We start from the raw sequence: 18785 nt of genomic DNA, 5'->3' as shown, positions 1-18785 counted from the left end.
TTGAAAGGGAATAGTTTGAAGGGAGGAATTTTATATCAGGCTGAGAGTCTGATAGGAAAAGAATCTGGGGAAAAAGTGTATTTTCACTTGATTGTAGACTAAGAAGGTGGGAAAGCAGGATAGTGACCAGAGTGACCAGTTTAAAACCAATTAAATTTTAATTTCTGGATCATCTGTCTTTTCACCATGATTTAAGGATGATGCACATGGGTAGTGTTTCAGGGCTGATTCTGAGATATTTTTAACCACTGAAGGAATTAAAGTCCGCAAATACTGGCTGGGAACCTATTATTTGTGGYTGTAAGCCTGGAATCAACAGTGTGAGTTGATGCAGTTTTTGTTGTTTTTTCTTCCTATACTATCACGAGTATTCAAGACTCACTCGTCTTCTATATGTTTTGAACTTGGCCAGTTTTCAGCAGGTAGAGGTCTGTACTTCAGGGTATGGTATGAATGGAATGGCCCGGAAGAAAAGGTTTTAAATTTTAGGAAATAAAACCTTTTTTTTGTTTCCCGAAACTCATTTTGGTTTGAATGGGACAGAAACATGTGTAGAATTTTTTCAAAAAAACATATATTGCCTAGATTCTTCATCTGCCCGTTTGTGTCAGACTTAGTGCCTCTAGCAAGATGTTAGCAGAGTCCAGGGAGCAGAGTGCAAGCACACCCATCAAGAGTGTTTATTACCTGGTGATCTCAGCCTCCAGCATCTCCAGCTCTGGGTCTCAAGACAGGTTATACCTTAGGCTTGCAAAAATTGATTCAGGATGTTTTCAATGAAAATTTCCAAACCTGCTCTGGATTGAAATATAATTGTCAGCACTTACACAGCAGTAGCACCAAGGATTTGAAAACTTCTGCAGGGTTCTGGGCTCAGTCATAGTGTTTGTCAAAATATGTTAGGCCTGTTTGATTCAGTCWTTGTCTCTAGCTTAGCATGGCTGTACAAATGGCCTTTGAGGGTTTTTTTCTTCTTCTTTTTTTAAGAAATCACATTTTAGTTCTGTAACAGTAGCACTAAAAGATGTGGAGCAGCTGCCTGTACCTCAGACAAAGGCTTCCTGGAATGGATCAAACAGATTTAGGAGCTGTGATGTTCTTATTTGTAGTACTGCCATTTTTCAGCCAAAGCAAGGTGCCAGTGAGGTTTCTCCTTCATATCAGGAAAGGATGTCTGACACTTTTAAACTAGTATGAATCCAACTAGTGATTGGGAAGTCAGAGAAAGACTAGGGCTCTCGTTTGTGGAGGTCCACTGCCTTTCTTGCTTTGTTTATGCGAAGGATCTTTGTTAGAGAAAGATATCACTTAACTCTGGAGTAGTACAGAGTAAAATTAAATTTTGCTTTAGTGCATAATGGTAGGTTCTCTCATTTTCAGTGTGGAACTTCATAAAACTAAGTGTGCTCTACCAAGCCCCATTAAAGCTGATTATGTTGCTATGAAGTATTTTATACGGGGGTGCAGTTTGCAATGCTCACATGCTCTGCGAGGTGGCCCAAAGGCAAAGTTACCACCCAAGATCTCTTAAACAGSCCTTGAGCATTTTGGATGTGGGAAGAATTTTGATCTCTGGTTCCAGATGCCTCTGGCTAACCTCAGGCACCCAACTGAGGAACTGAGAGTAAGCAGCATGGTCAGCTGAGACTTGAGCTGCGATTATTGAGAACAGCATGATTCCGATTTTCCATGGAAAGTGGCACATCCTTCTATTTCTTTGCTTGAGATGACAGGGACCTGAGAATGCCTCGATGTTGAATCCTAATTTGGATACCTCAGCACCCAAACATTTGGACAGGATGACTCTGGGCTTTTGATTACTAGAAATGACTGTAGTCACAATGAAATCGTTGATCATCTGTATTCTGTTTTGATACTCCAACTAGAAGAAAAACAGCAAGTTAGGAGGAAAAAAATCAATGTAGAAATTGCTTTACTGATCTCCCTTTTCATTTTTTTTCACACAGAAATTTGATATCTAGAAAGTATAGCATTGTTAGTCATGGACTTTGAGGTTCCTTTGGTGAAAAGGGGGATTATCTGCCTTGCATGGTAAAGCACAGAAGCAACATATGTTCAGAAAAGCATCCACTTCCTGCCTGCACAATTGCAGGATGCTTTAAGATGCAAGATTTCACATATTCTCCAGACTGACACAAAAAAGCACACTGTATTCAGCTCGTCAGAAAGTAGTTCTGGCTATATTTTTCTCTGCTTATTTCTATACAGTTAATCAGGCAGATATGCCCAAGTATGACCTATCCTCATAACTTCTGACTCCTGAATTTTTATTACTGGGAGATTACAGCTATGTCTACAGGAGTCTGTCCATACATACATGTAACTGCACAGGCACATCTGGTTAAAAATAGTTACAGGCAAATTATTTAAAGAGATGTACAATAAGGGCCCCATTTTGCTCACTTTGCAGCCAGTGATGTATCTACCATTGAATTTTATGCATGTAGGAGGATCAGACTGAAAATAAGATATTGTAATATCCCTTTTCCTATGAAGAATATGCTTCTATGTGAGCAATTCAAGAGATTTGTGGAACAAAAAGCAGAGGACTGTCTTTTAAAGAGATGAACCAGGGGTTTTGTGAGCTGCCAGCTGCATGTGCAGTGTTATTAGACTTCAAGAAAAAACAGTGGAGTATTACTTTAATCACAGCTGCTCTGCTTAAGAAAAGAGATTGCCCTTCCACTGTGTACTTTTTAAGCAAGTGCTTTGCACTGCTGCAAGCAGTTTGTCCTTTACATCTAACAATTACTAGCCTGTGAGACAAGAAAGATGTTTTGAGGAAGGGGACAGTGTGATACCTTAGGCAAGAAATTGCAGTCAGGTGGTTTGGCTGCTGTTACCAGCAGAGGCCCAGAGATGGCTGGGCAGCCAAGAGATTTATTTCCATGTTTATTGTACTGACTGCTTCAGACCCACAGCATGGGGCCAAGCAAGCATAAAGGACAGCACTTTAGGATGGGGGAACACTGGGTGCAGTATGTGGCAGAGCTCTTAGGTTTGCCTAAACAGCTGTGAAGAGAAGTGAAAGAACCTGAACCAAGTCCACTTCCCAAGAGCAAAGGTTCTGAGAGTGGTGTTTTTCAGGAGACAGTTTGGGAACTGCGTGTAATTTTAACTTCTCTTCCTCCTAAGCCACATCCAGGACCTTGGCATGTACCATACTTAGCAGTGCAGAGGTACCTATGTGAGTCAAGAATAGCTTGGCCTTTTTGTATGGCTCTCTSATTTCTTGCTGTATGCATGGACAAAGCACTGTTCCATGCTTACTGGCTTAGAGCACTGAGATTATGAAATTCTACTATGATATAAATAACCAATAATTACTCCCACTCTCGCAGCCTTTGTATTCTGCATATTCTCCCACCTAGATACGAGTTTGCTGGACAAATATTGTTCACTACCTTGGTGATTCATATTCTTCAGAGGTAAAAATATCCTTTCCTTGTACTTATTATGGGTCCAAATGAAATCCACTGAGTCAGTGAAAGAACTCCCGTAGGCTTYCAGCCGGCACTCATTAATTGGGTAAAAACACTTGCTCCCCTCCTTCTCATTTTTCAGTGAATACCATGAAAACAACATAATCAATAATTGAGAATACTTACAAACAGATTTTGCAGCTCTTTCTACCTGCCTTATTATGACATGAGACTCCAGGAAGAGCCACAGCACCATTGCTTGTTCTTTGCATGTTTGGATACAGATTCTGGCACATTCTCTAAAGCTATTTTTCAACTCAATCACCTCTCTCATCTTAATTTTTCATGAATGTTCATGTAAAATATTGCATCTGTACAATGTTCATGGAGTAGTTGCTCTACATGCTAATATCAGGTTTACCTGTAAGGTAGCTTGTTTATAGCTGAAAAAAAACAGTTGCTTTCTATCCTCTTGTTTTAAAAATTAAAATCATAGTGAAGAGGTGAACACTGGAGATAAAAGCTGTGATTTGTGACCATGATATGGGTCACTTCATAGAAACTGTGATGCATTTATCAATGATACATGAACAGCAAAAAGGCCTAAATTTGAAAAGTCTGTTATTTTCCATTAATAATTCAAGTAAATGCATTTGCACTAACTCACATGTGATTTTTCTGTAGTCAGCAGAACAGTATCTAAACCTTGAGCTGCTTGCAATTGCCGTTGCCTGGGCTTGTGTGCTGGGGAGGAAAGGTGTGGGAGGGGCCTTTTAGTTAAAACCCGTTGACAGGTAATGTCCTAATGCAGTCCTTCCCCCTGTGAGAAAAAGCACTCACCTGACAGTGCCACTGATTTTTATGCCCCAGCATCAGTCAAGAGAGTTTTTTTCGCAAAGCCGTTTATTCTGCTCTGTGGCTTGTCGCTAGCCCACAGGTGACTAGATAATGAATGCCTAGCAACGGCGTAATTTCTTCACAGTTCCTTGAACATGGGCATGAGGGAAAACCTGCTGGATTGTTGAAAGAAATTTCTCCAGCAGCTGAATAAGAAATCTGCATCATTGTCCTCTCTGCCCTCTTTGTCAAAAGAACTTGCTTGAGATCTTCACCCTTTCCTGATGAAGATACTGTGTACATTTAAGACCAGGCATTTTCTTTTTGCATCTGTCTTTAGGAATACAGTCCTCCAAGTATTACAGTAAAAAGAATGTGTTACTTTTTACTCCTTTGTTAATGTTATGCCCACCTTTGCCAAGGTGCTTAATAGGAGAGAGGAAAAAGGTGATTAAAACAAAACAATCCAACTGCCTCTGGGGATGGTCCATCTGGGACTCTGTGTAGCTTTTGTGATACAGCATTGCTAGTTTTATGAATCCTTAGCATRCTATAGGAGCAATGCCAGTTTTAATACACAGAGTGGATTGATTTGAGCAATAGGAAAGATCCATATTGGTGCAACATCCTAAACTTAAAAAATCTGATGATAGCACAGGTTTCACTAGTTTCTCTGCTTTTATGCTATTTTTTATAACTAGATTGTATTGACCATATTTATTTTTTCTATGGTTTAATTTCTGTGATGAGTTCAGAGAAAGGAAAATGCGACCTGCCTTACTGCAGGCAGCCTCAGATCTACAGCTAGTTTCAGAATCTCTATTAAGATCTATGAAGCACTTCAGAGATGCCAAGTGTTCTTGAAATGCCACGTGCAGGTCTGAACCTAGACCTCAATGTCAGAGCAGAGGCATCTCCTACTTGAGCTGAAAGCAGTAACTTTGTGAGCTGACAGCTGCAGAGCCTCGTCAGCTGGTGGCTCTCCTGGGAGTTAGGCACTGGAGGAGGAGGATGCATGTGCCCTTGGGTCTGACTCGCTAGGCCATGGCCCTGCTGCTGTGCACTGCAGGGAATGTCGTGACCCTCCCTTGTGGCTCCCTTCTGCTGCTCTGACTTGATCCCATCTCTTTCCATAGCATTTTTAATGTGGGCAGGGATGGACTCCTAGTATATGTTTGAACAGCAAAAAGAAACCCCATTCTTGTATGGGGTCCGAAATAATGGATGTCACATTGTCAAGTAACAACAACACAGAAGTTATACGGAAGTTATTGTTACTGCACTATTATGCCAAGAAACTGTTTCTATTGTCTCGTAGTTGGTAGCAAGGCAGAACCTGTTTGACAGACTGAGTTAGAAAAGGGCTGAATAACTTTACAACTAAATGAAACAGAAATATGCATGTCAGCTTCAGAGTGAGTATGATTCAGACTGCAGAGGGGAACTTGATTATCTGCTGCTTCAGGAAGGAACAAGCTCATCTGAGTCCAGTACTCAACACTATGCCATGGAGAGGGAATGGTTTTCTTTTGAAGTGTTGGGAGTAGACTATAATGAGGTGAACACAACCTGGATGATCCAGCTTGATTCAGCACGTGCAGCACTGCATAAACTGGGACTCATGTGGTGTCTCTGTCTTCCTCTTTGCAGCCATGGGACAAGGTGTGCGGGAGAAGTGTCTGCTGCAGCCAACAACAACATCTGCGGTGTGGGAGTTGCATACAACTCCAAGGTGGCAGGTATAGTAGCAATCTGAACTGTGAATGCTCCTTATGCCACTGAACGTCAGTCAAAACTGCTCTTGCAGAGGGGGAGTGTTTTCCAGGACAGGAGTGCAGGCTGGGGCTGGGCTGTGTGTTTATTCCTTTTCACATAACTCAGGGAGAAGAACTTCTCCTTATTTTTGCACRCTCTAATGGAGGGCCTTATTGTTTCTCTCTAATGATAAGGCAAAGGCGCAGCTTTCCTCCTCAGACTTTCTTATACCAGCACCTGTTTGTGTACTGATTTTCAATGCTCCTTGCCTGTATTGTTGCAGAATCATTTGTGACAAATCTCATTTTGCATGAGGTAAGATAGAAATTCCTGCTGCACTTTTAGAAATTTTACTTGTAAAGGCAAATCTCATGCTGCTTTTATTCTCTGGCTACCATAGGGCAGGCCCTGCAGCAGTGTAAATTTGTGCAGAGTTGTTGGTTTCTGRTATTTTAACAAGTTGGTGCAGAGTGGTAGGAATGGAGCCACAGAATGGCAGGAGCAGTGCTCAGTACACAGTAGTCACACTTCAGGGGTGTTGGGTGTTTGTACTTCAGACCAGCTCTTGTCTGATGTTACAGAGTGAATGCACTTTAGAGGTTGGAGTGCATTATGTATGCTCTTGGGCAACGTCTGTTTGTTTAGTTTCATCCAAAAGAAATCYAGTTTTCCCTCTATATGAGTGTTCTGTGATATGAACCAAGGCATAGTAGATGGAGATAGATGCTTTAGAGATTCACTTCAAAATCACACTAAAACCCTGGTGTGAAGGCACTCATTGCTTCCTGGGAGTAATTCACAGTGGATGTGTGTGGGCAGTTGTGCTCTGCTTGGCCAGTGCCTGTTTTGACCATGATGTAAGAAGAAAGACTTCATTTCACCCATGAGCTGCATACTCTAAAGCTGAGTCTCCATGTTAGAAGGGCCCCAAGCAGTATTTGCTAAGTGCTTACCCAAAGAGATACCACTGAGAGTTAGTAACTGACTCTAATGTGCAGCTTGGGCACGTGAGTCCAGTGCTTGGTCCGTTTCTTCAGTAATGCACACCTCAGAGGTGGGACATTTCACAACAGTTGCATTCTGGCAATAACTAGTTTTAGAGGAACACTTGAGATTTTGGATAGACCTCACTTTACAATTTTGAGCTATTGTTAAAAATTAAGAGGTGAAGGCCTTCTCTGATAACAAAGAACCTACAAATATCCTTCTGTACTTGTCCACTTCCTAGCAAAATTCCCCACCGATTTTCGGAAATGCCACATTTTTCAGAATGAGGACAGCATGCATCTGTAGCACCACCATGTGGACAGTGGAAAATTAGAAATTAATTAGAGCTGAGAGTCTGCTTCTGACATGTTTCAGGGTCCATATTTGCAGGTGGAATTGGAAGTTACCAGCAAGGGATCTGAGGCATTGTGTGTTTTGCCTCTTGTGCCTCTTTTTTGTGCTAAAGTCAAGCCATATGGCTTGTCTCCCCTTATGGTCCCTCCATCTCCCTCTGTTCAGTCATTACTTATGTGGTTTCAGTGCAGACTTGCATTTTTCAAGCATATGTGGGGACTGCTCACTCATTGAGTTTCATTCAGAATTTCTTGCTTCAATTAGCAGATCGAGAATATCCAGTTTCATTCTGCTTTCTATTTAAAATTCATACCATATGTGTTTGGCAAATACCCTTTTCTAGCCTCACATTTGGCTCATGGATTTTATGTTGATTATAGTAAAAGCACTAACTTCTAAATCAGTTCCCCACTCCCATTCCCACTGTTTGACTTTCTGGTGTGGATTTCTGTAACATCCCTCTCCTGAAGCCACTGAGGAAAACACTGAACTTCAACTCAGAGCTATAAATGAGGTTTGAAATGTGTCCTTTGTTGCTCAAGTCTCATCCAAAGGCCACCAAGAGGTTGGCTGTCAAGTGAAACTGGCCTCTGTGTGGAGTATGATAGATATGAAGGTTTGCACTTCTCTCATTGTCACACTGTCTGGCTTGATCTTATGAAGCTGAAATATCCTGGGATTGTATCAAAATCCTAACTTCATTTCTACTTCAGTATAGGTTAAAGAAAACARGTTTTATTCTGCTTTTTTTCTACAAATACTAGTCATATTTTGCTATTGTCTTCATGCTGAAACACTGGTATTTTTCCAGGAAATTTGGTCATTTCCCCTTTCTGATTAAATTCTGGAGAAGAACCAAGATAAACAGAAGAGTTACTTGAGAGGTGAACGAAGTGTCAGCACATCACTGAATACAAGTTAGGAGGGGGGAGCCGTAATCCTTATGCCCAGCACATAAAATACTTTTTTTTTAGGAGACGTGCTGCACTGCTATGGTTGGGTATTTAGGGACTAGCATCGTGTTGGATAAATGCACCCTAGTGAAATTTGAATGGTGAGTACAGAATTACTGGGAGAGTGAAACTGCCAGTGAACTAAAATGTTTGTAACTGGGACAGTTATCCAGATGCAGAGATTCCTTTTTCATGGGGAATGCATAATTCATATTTGTGTTGATTAAATCCACAGGTATCCGAATGCTGGACCAACCGTTTATGACAGACATTATTGAAGCTTCCTCTATCAGTCATATGCCTCAAGTCATAGATATATATAGTGCCAGCTGGGGACCAACTGACAATGGAAAAACTGTGGATGGACCTAGAGAACTAACGCTGCAAGCAATGGCAGATGGTGTGAACAAGGTAACCATGCTATTAAATAAGCTGGGTACCAGGGCAGAGTGATAGTTACATGCTTGCACTGAAACCACTGACTGGGGAATCCGGCATCACTCCAATAGATGTTGTAGAACACAAAGCAATTATATGAAATACCTCAACTTTCACTGTATTCTTTGGGTTTCCTACACATAATGGCCAAGGTCTAATATACTGCATTGCTGTTCTCTCTGGAGTACTGTGGCTTTGCTTTTGTTGCACAGTCTCAGGGTACTGTGCTCTTCTGTATGGAACCACATTTATCTCTAGTCAGCTTATAAGTGCTTTTCATATGCCTTCACAGTCAAAATGGAAGAGCTGTACTGGCTTCAAAGGCCTGTAAATATTCCCCAGTTCAAAACATGCCAGTCATACTACTGATGTCATTTTGTCTGTTTTGATGTGCCACTTGTTTAAATATCATTTTGGATTTGTAGTATCTTTCAAGTCACTTATATATGATCATTATACAGCTGTGATTGCACCCTACTGCTCAGATGTCCATGGAGTAATATTATTCGCCAATAGCAGGAATCTCCTTTTGGATAAAAGGGGACTACAGGAAGGAGGCGTGAGGTGGTAGGCTTTGACCAAACTTTACGAAATCATGGAGATGATGGATAGAGTGAATGTGGAACTGTTGTTTACCAGATCTTGGAACGGAGGAACTAAGGGTCAGTTGATGAAAGTGGTAGGTTTCGAAGCAGACAAAGAATGCATTTCAGCAGCAGATGGTGAGCTTATGGAGGCTGCTAAAACCAGAGGCAGTTGGGCAGGCAGTATCAGCAGGTTTAGAAAGGACTAGATGGACTTATTGACAACAGTTTTATAAGCAGACATTAAAAGGATTAATACCACAGTTGTGGGTCCTGAGGGAGTGCATGGGGAAATGCACTGTAGTAAGTGGCCAGACTTACATGCTCTAAATAGCATCTCCTTACAGCCACCGTCACAGCCAGAGGTATGCACAGATCAGTGTCCATCTACCCACAACCCTGGGTAGAGGGCCACTACTCTGAGGCAACAGGGTATTTCTTGTTTCTCACCTCCTCTTGGGGACTCTTTATGTTACAGATAGTATCACAGAATCACAGAATGTTACAGGTAGTATCACAGAATCTCACAGAATCACAGAAAGATTGAGTTTTGAAGCTAGTCCAACCCTTCTGCTCAAGCAGTCACCTCTGTCCAGGTCCAGGATTTTTGTCCAGGATTTTGGACAGGATTGCATCCAGGTGCGTTTTGAGTATCTCCAGAGAAGGAGACTCCACAGCCTCTCTGGGCAACCTGTGCCAGTGCTCTGTCCCTCTCACAGTAGAGAAATCTTTCCTCATATTCAGGCAGAACTGCCTGTGTTTCCGTTTGCGCTTGTTGCCGCTTGTCCTGTTGCTTGGTGCCACTGAAAAGAGTTTGKCCCCATCTTAACATCCTCCCTTTAGGTATTTGTAGACATTGATAAGATCCCCCCTCAGTCTTCTCTTCTCCAGGCTAAACAAGGCCAGCTCTCGCAGCCTTTCCTCATAAGAGAGATGATCCAGTAGTAGAACAGTAGGATTCTGTAATTAAAGAAAAAAGAAATCCAAAACCATATGTGAATGGTTTTACCTATTTGCAATATCCCTTCTGAAAACTTTTTCATTAGCAACCAGCAAGACTTTATGGAAACTGAGGCACTCCTGTAAAATAATTTGGATTTCACATACTGGCATTTTCTGTCATTTCTGGCCAGTTCAAGTTCTGCAATGTATATTCACACATCAGCTCACTAGCTCATTTTCCTCATCTTGATTAAAAAAGGGAATTGGTTATTATAATCCTTTAGACTACCTGGGTCAATCACAGTTGTCAGAGCACACATTAGTATTTATGTCTGAATAACAGCATTTTTCAGTGGAAAGCATCTGTGAATTGGCTTATAGAACTTATAGACTCCTGGCAGCAGGGCGGATGAAATGGATAGAGGACCTCCACTTGCATTTGATACCTTGCTGAGGGAACATTCCTGCCTAGACATGATCTATGTTTCGACCAATCTGCTTGTCTAGCAACTAGTGAGCTGTGAGCATTTTTGCTAGGGTAAGGGTTGGGTCCTCAGGAAGGCATGTGAGGGAGAGTGCAGAGGCTGATCCTTGGAGAAACATCATCAGAGCTGGTTTCTGGGAAAAAGGTGTTTCTGAGGTGCAGGGGTGGAAGATAGGGAGAAATTCAATTTGTTGGAGGAGCTGGAGAAGAAGAAAGTAGGAAAACTGAGAGGAACTTTGTAACAAAGGAAGGTGGTGTCAGGAAGTGGCAAAAGGTTCGGAGTGGGTTTGGAGTGGAAGAGCAGTGAATGTAAAATGTCTGCTTGCCTCTATCCCTGGTGTCATGTAGTCAGGACAATCACATCTGCTCTTGATGAAATATAGATGGGTTTCCATAATGAAAAGATTCGGGGGTGGTTTTGTGTGGGAGCTCTGCAAATACTCATTTTCCATCCAAATGATTTCTTCCTCTTGCTTGTGCCAGTTTCTCCCACTCTTCATCATCACCTCCCTGAGAACAGCACATTTGGTTTACCATGTTTTGTGACATGATAATTAAATCTACTGCCATAGTAGGCGATAAAATATCTAAAACTTTCTCAAATTCAGAGCCTTAAATGTTTTGCCTATAACAGATGAATTCTAGGTATCCTCATGTTCTTATCCATTGATTTGGAAATATAGTCCAATAATTCAGGAAGATTTGTCACAAATTTGTAGTGAGTCTGTTGTGTTTTGTAGTAGAAACCTTACAAAATGCTGGCTTGGTGAGTCCCCCTGAATTCAGCTTACACCGGCTGAGTTTCTTCTCATGCCCTTTCATACCCTCCAAAAGGTGCAACTGATAAGTACATGGTCACTGAGTGAGAATCTGGCCAGTCTTGCAGTTAAAGACTCTCACTCTTCTATTTTGTTTCTGCTTATCAGTTTTTTATAAAATAAAGCAAATGATAAAATACACAGCAGATAAATATCCAGCCAGAAGCAGTTAGCTCAGATTTTGTCCTCAGTCATGCCTAAGATGAATGCTATATTGATTTTTCTCATTAATAATGACAATAAAGTTAATTGTACAGTATTCCTTCATCTCTCTAGAGCTTCCATAAAGATTTTCCTCATCCCCTTATAGTACTCCTGTTTTATAAAAGAATCTTTTAAGGTATGTGGCACAATGGGTATGTTTTGTAGCAACACCTTTATGTTTTACGGTTAGAGAATACATTTTTCTGCTTCCACTAATGTTAATTGGAGCAGAAATAAACTCTGAATATATAAAAAATCCCATAGTATTTTTTTTATTATTATTCCCTTCACATGCAGAACTAGTCTAAAAGGGACTAACAATTCTGGCAAAGGAATGCAAGCTAATCTAAATAGAGATATTTTAACCACTCAAGAGAAGTAGATTTTAATCTATAGTCTTGATTTCTGATTAAAAGAGCTTTCAGTTAACTTCCTATCGTATCACCATATGCCTTAGTTTTTGAAGTAATAGTGGCATTACATCTTCTCTGTGAATGTTTAGCACAGAAAAGATTTTTCCCCTTCTGTTTTACTGTCTTGTCATAATCCTGAACTGATGAATATCGGGCACAGCATTTTTTTAATGCCCTCTCCTCAAAAGCGTTTGTAGTTTTCTTTAAGGAATAACTTAAAATGTTAGGGTCGGAAAGGACCTTGAGATCTCTCAGACTGAATGCTTGCTAAGGAGAGAGCATCGTGATGGTGATCTGCTCTCTGGGAAGAATTGCTCTCATACTTTTTTATCAGCCTAAAATGAACAGAAGAGCCTACATTAGGAAAACAATTCTGTCAAACAGCCATTGTAGAATTAGGTAGGGAAAGGAGTAACATTGGATTCTGCCTAAGAAAGTTAGTGTTGTCCAGTGACAATTACACTTATATAGTAGCTGTATCCCAGATACATTCTGCCCTTAGGTACAGGAAGGAAGACACAAGCTCCACCCCAAATGCCTCTCTTTGCATTGTGATTATAGTTTTACCTACCCTTATTATATTAATTCCAATTCCTGCCATAGATGCTTTAATGATGTATATAATTTGTCTAGTTGTATATAATGTATATAATAGATGTATATAATTTGTCTAGTTTCGTTTCATAGAGAATCAGATTTTCCAAAGATATTTCATAATTTCAGTGGATGCTGAGTACTTTTCATGGTGCTTTGGAAATGTCACTACAGACTTTCCTGCATTTAAAGCAAGTTTAACCAGCCTTTAATATAATATCCCTGTATGTATTTTTAGCTCTATAATCTGTGCACCAGGTTCTCTATTGAATGTACAAATGTAAATCTAATTTATGATTATTTTTCAGAATAATAAAACCCTTGTTAAAAAGTCATATCTTTTATGAACTGAGAGACAAATAAATGTATTAATTCTTTTTCTCAGATTCTTACCAGAGTAATGGTTCATGAATTAGTGATGAACCTGAAATATTGGCAGGGAAGAAGCAACATGCTGAGAATAAAAATGTGTTATTAAACTAAAAGCAATACTTTCAAATGTCCTGAAAGGTAATGTAAGGGCTCTTGCACAGAGCAAGATTAATATCCTTGCCTCTAACGCAATAAACAAAAACTAAATAATTGAGAGTGCTGTGGAGTTCTTACAGTGAATAAGCAGTTAACTGAGCTGGTAAGCACAGATAACATTCACCTTGTTACCACTCAGCTTGGGAACTCAGCTCAAGCAGAAACTTACTGAGCAGAGTTTCATCCTTCCACCAAGCTGTCATGTTTCCCCATGGTCACGTCCCTTTGAAATCATCCCTCCAAACCTGCTGGGATATCTGGGGTAAGTTCATTTGTTGCCAATGAGGTGATAACTGCAGAAACTGTGGGACTTCATATTTGTATGTCTATTTTTATGTAGTGTTTAAAGAAGACGTGATTTGAAGCCATCCAACCATGTACAGAGTGGGCTGAGGCTGACGTGTAATCTCATTTTCCTTCTTCCCTTTCCATTCTTGGCATTTGTTAAGCTAATTCTTGTCTTCTGTCTTAATTGTACCTTCACCTCAGTGCTCTTCACTTGAAAGATAAATAGCATAAATAAAGGCAATACTGACTAGCATAATTAAACACAGCAATACCTGTCCATCAGATTGGTATCTCTGTTATGGGCCCTTCTACTAATTGCATTTATAGGGCTGAACACAATGGGATGGTGTGCATGAGAACTGGTGTTACTGTAATGCACATAATCAGAAGGTGTTGAGAGAGGGACTTGAGTCACACTTCAAAACTTTCTCATTAGGGCGTGATTGTGGCATCATTTTGAGTGCAATGGGCTCTTCGCTGTGTTATCTCATGAGTTTTGTTCAGGAGCAGTAGTCAGCAGTGTGCCTGGGTCACTGACTAGTGGTAGTTCTGATACAAAGCTAAATGAACTCGCAGCTGAATTAGCAGGTAATTGAGGATAGAGACTGAAAGAGTTTCATCCACAGTCAGTTTAGCAATCAAAAGCACTGGTTTTACATACATGAACAATCTAACCCAATGTAAATTCCACCTGCTAGAAAACACATAAAGCAGTTAGGACATAATTGGGAAGGACTTAAGCCAACATCAAGTTTTTAAAGACCAGGTTGAAAGTTGTGAGTATCCAATACCAGCTGAAATAGAAGCTCTTACACTTACATTTTGCTATGAGACATCTGATGCTGACCTCTCTCTGTGGCAACAGACTCAAGTCATATAATCCATTAGAATAGCCTGGAACAGGCAAAGGGGAAAATGCTGCTCTGTTTGGTGAAAGAGATGTCCAGAAGGTGCTCGTTCTCCCTCCCTCTCTCTCTCTCTCTCTCTAAATATTAAGAATTTATAGTTTCCTCATGGCTCTGTAGTTGGGCTTACCAGTGAATGAAGAAAGGATAGTATTTAAAAATGAAAGGAAGTATTTCTCATTTGCCTCTGTCCAAGACCGCAGACATTGCATTCTTGTTGGAAATATGCTGAGGCAGCATGTTCATAAAGTATAAGCAGTTAGATACCTCTAACATTTCATTAACTCAACAGCCAAGTGAGAATAGGGAAATCAGTTTATGATACAGTAACCTTCTGATTACTGTACTTCAAAGGAAGGCTTACAAGCTCCCTTATAACTTTTACTACACATTTACTGAACCATTTACTACCATATTACTAATGTGTTTATGATATGTATTATAATTCAGTATCTTGTCTTATTTATTTAAGTTAATATCAAACCTTATTACAAGTGCATATAAGTATGCTATATTTGTTTGGAAATCTGAAGTTGCCTCGTTTATTCAAAGGGAGATACTTTCATTTTTAAAACAGCATGACCAACTTTTCTGACTTGGTAATGGGATACACAATTCTTTTGCTAGGTATGCAGGTTTGAAGACCAATCTGTGACTGTCAGGCTGTCAGACTGATCAGTCTACTTTTCTGCCACAGCTCAGGGAATGGATGTGTGCCAGTGAAAACAAGTCCTGACTGATTTCTGTTGAGATACTGGCCTCAGAAGTGCTTTGGTTAGCTGAGGACCCCAGCCATTCTGTTGCAGGTTTGTGCTACCCATGATCTTGTGATAGGATTAAATATCCTCCTTCACAAAGGCTCCAATGACTGTTATATAAAGAGCAGAAAGCTGCTGCATTGTAATAGGTTGAACCAACATGGCACCAAATAAGTATTTTCTTTATTGACAGATAAATTACTGTTTTATCTAAAGAGACAATAGTTTAGCCTCAAAATGTAGATTTTTCTGTCTCACTCTGATTCCCCAGGATTATCTTTTATGGATGCTCAGCAGATGTGTGCTTTTGCTTCCCAGCAAGGCTAGTGCTACCAGCCAAGTACCTTTGCACAGTACTGCAAGAGCTGCAGGTGAAGCTGAGAGGCTGGGGTTCAACACACTGTCTGGGAGAGCTGCACAGAAAAACAGCACTGTCACTGGTGAACAGTAAACTGGATGATTAGAATCTTTCTACCAGTAATAGTTTAGCTCAGAAATCCTGAAAAGAGGATCTTGTTATCTTGTCAATTTATCAAGGGGATGGGGTTGATTTTACAAATATTGATACTACAATTATGCCTGCAGAATTGTTGGGCTAGATTAAGGTTTCATAACTTGTGGTACACAGCCTGCAGTACAGCAAAAAAATGACTAGTTTAGGCTAACTAAATGCCTTTCAGTCAAAGTATTTTGCTTCTTCTTTTCAGATCAGAAAGCTCTTACCTGCTTTTGTAAAACAGACCAATTTTAAAATCAAGGAGTAATTTTAAAGGGAAAATTAAAATGTTTGATTTTGAATAAGACGGGTTTTTTTAATAAAAGGTTTTGGTTTAACGTTTTCAAAGTTTCCCCTTCATTTCCCATCCAAAACTCTTTGCTGGACTAAACCCTAATTGGACTCTAATGCTACCTCTCTTCACCAAAAGTGTATTTTTCCATTAGTTTTCTCTTGGCTTTCCATAGAAATTTAAACACAGAAAATGACTCAAGCATTATTTTTGTCAAAGAAAGTATTAACAATTACACGGTTAGTTGAGGGCTGGTAGATGGGAGTTCAGTACTCTTCTGTGACCTGGTAAAGACTAGAATAAGTTATATAAAGCCTTTTATTATGGTTTAACAATATGCAGCTTACATCTTCTAGAACCTCCATATACAGAAGTCCCTTGTACTTGGTAATTATTACTTGACCCAGATGGTTTCAGCAATCTAGGAACCATACAGCCAATTATTAACGGTAGCAAAGTATGAAAAAAACAGGGAGGCGCATGGCTGAAACATGGTTCCAGGTGATTACTGCCCTTTGGCTGACAGTCAAGCATTTAGCCATGCTGAGGGAGAGCTGTGTCCCTGGTCCTGCCGGCAGTGCTTCTCCTCCCTCCCCGTCAGATGCCTGAGGGTTAGGTAGGCCAACATCAAAGGGACACCACCTTGTGTGGTAGTGAATTCGAATAAAGTAACCCGGCTGCAGTTTCTGTTGCACTGARCTCCGTGATGTGTGGGTGTACTTGGCAGGCCAAACAGTTTGGGCCTTTCCAGGGACACAACACAGCAACTCCAGGCTTTCGAAAGGGGCTGAATGTGGGAGAAGTGCTAAGGCATTCGACTCGGACAAGACAGCTGTGCTCTGAATGTGTGCAGCGGTAAACTATGGATATCCAAATATTTTTCCTGTTTAATATTTCAGTGTCTGTGTGGTTGAATTGAGGGTATTCAGCTGGCTGTAAGATGTTTTTCTGCTTATATTTTGCTACAGATTTTAGTACTCCATACTAACACAGTATAGAAAAGGAACAGGAGGATTCCAGGAAGTTAYGGCCCACCAGCGTGCTCTGAACAAACCAGCCAGGCACATATAGAGGTAGCTAGAGGAGCACGTAGAGTTCCTAATGTAGAGCTGGAGGAGCATGGGTACTGTTGAAGGCAATTGGCACCATGTCAGGGATGCAGGAGCACATGCAGGCAGGCTCTAGCGTGAAAGACCTACAGCAGTTCAGGGGTGCCTCCAGTTGGCACAAGCTACGCAGCTGGACTGCTGGTGTGCAATGATGGGGAGAGCAAGGCAGAGCAAGGGCTCCAGGCAGGCTCCTAGATGTCTGAGGAGCCCAGCCCAAAGCACCCCAGTAGATCATGATAGCCCTCTCACAGTCCTTCCTTGCCTTGGCATGCCCCAGCCTAGGGGCATGATGGTCATTTCAGTGTTACCAGCAGAATCAGTGTCACAAAACATCTCCAGGCAGAGCAGTGTACTCTAGGCACACCATACCCTGTGCTGCAGATGATTTTTTTTCAGTATAATTAGCAATCATTATTGAAGGATGCATTTTTTACTTACAAAATATTTAAGGGTTTTCAAATAATTCAATCCTAAGAGCACTAATGATGCTAGAAGAGAAGCAAACATGCTTTCTCTTCAGAGGAAAATATAGTGGAAATTAATAGGAAATGGAGAATAACTGCATCCTATCCAAAGGTCAATAAGGCCTATGGCAAAGAGTTGGAAAAGCTATAGAATTTTTTCACTTTTCCTAAAAAACCCAGCCTATTTATTATTATAGCAAGCACATAAATGGCTATCAAATTATACAGGAGGTGCTGAAACACTTCCTATTTCAGAAGGGAAAGAAATACAAAATAGATACCATATATCATACAAAAAGGAAAAATTTGCTCACCAAACAATAGGTGCTTTGTGTTTGTGACAGAAAACAGTCTCAAATTCTGTAAATCTTTTGTATTTTTTTCAAAGGCATTCCATCTGTATTTTCTTCAGCTTCTACCTCAGATATGGGACAGTTCATAAATGTCAGCAAGCTGTTAAGCTGTCCTCTTCCTAAAACATTTCATAACTATGCCTTAAAAGAAGGCCTCTTAACAGATAGGTCAATGTGCTGAGATCATTGACCAGGTGATAGCTAATTTTTTCTTACTCTTTCTTGAGCATATCTGCATACTGGTGTCCTGGTGTTGTCTTTCCACAGTATTGGACTGCTCAGGGCAAAAGTTAGTTCTTTGCTTTTCTGCTTACACTGCTTGCATGGTGTTAATCCTAATCCCAATCTGTGGCTGAAGAGTTAGATCAAAGCCAAAAGGTCTGCATCAGAAGTGTGCTGTAAGGACTGTCATGTCCCTTCTGTCCACCTTTAGCACCTCAGACAGCTGGGCTAGAGTGAGCAAACTGGAGAGGCAAAGCCATGCCAGAGTCCCAGCTGTTAGTCACATAAGTACTTCCCAGCTGTGATGGGCAAGGTCAAGAAAGCTAGAGATCTGTTTATCAAATGCAACTCATTTTTGTCTGGAATCAAAACTTCAGGGAACACTGGTTTAGGCACTAGCCCAGCAAGCATGATAAATGAACACAATAACAAGGAAAAAGAAGCTTGAGATGTGCCTAAAATGACATGAAGTGAGTTAGCATGCAGTCCCTGCCCACTCACTTTTGCAAGAGTTCAGTGAAGAAGCTTCCCTGGGAGTATGCTCTTTATAAGACCAGAATATGG

General features: G+C 40.6%; 1 protein-coding gene across 1 annotated transcript in view; it reads left to right on the top strand.

Annotated features, from left to right (window-relative positions):
• Positions 1–18785, top strand: part of PCSK2 (proprotein convertase subtilisin/kexin type 2) — a 119226-nt gene that overhangs the window by 83903 nt on the left and 16538 nt on the right. Inside the window, exons 7-8 of the mRNA XM_085305595.1 lie at positions 5931–6019; positions 8565–8740. Coding sequence (XP_085161721.1) covers positions 5931–6019; positions 8565–8740 — 265 coding nt within the window. The remainder of the gene's footprint in view (positions 1–5930; positions 6020–8564; positions 8741–18785) is intronic.

This window comes from Rhea americana, unplaced genomic scaffold, assembly GCF_003343005.1.
Source record: "Rhea americana isolate MKP2758 unplaced genomic scaffold, rheAme1 scaffold_223, whole genome shotgun sequence".
NCBI lineage: Eukaryota > Metazoa > Chordata > Aves > Rheiformes > Rheidae > Rhea > Rhea americana.
The sequence above is the reverse complement of the archived record's forward strand: the minus strand, read 5'-3'. Positions and strand labels throughout refer to the sequence as shown.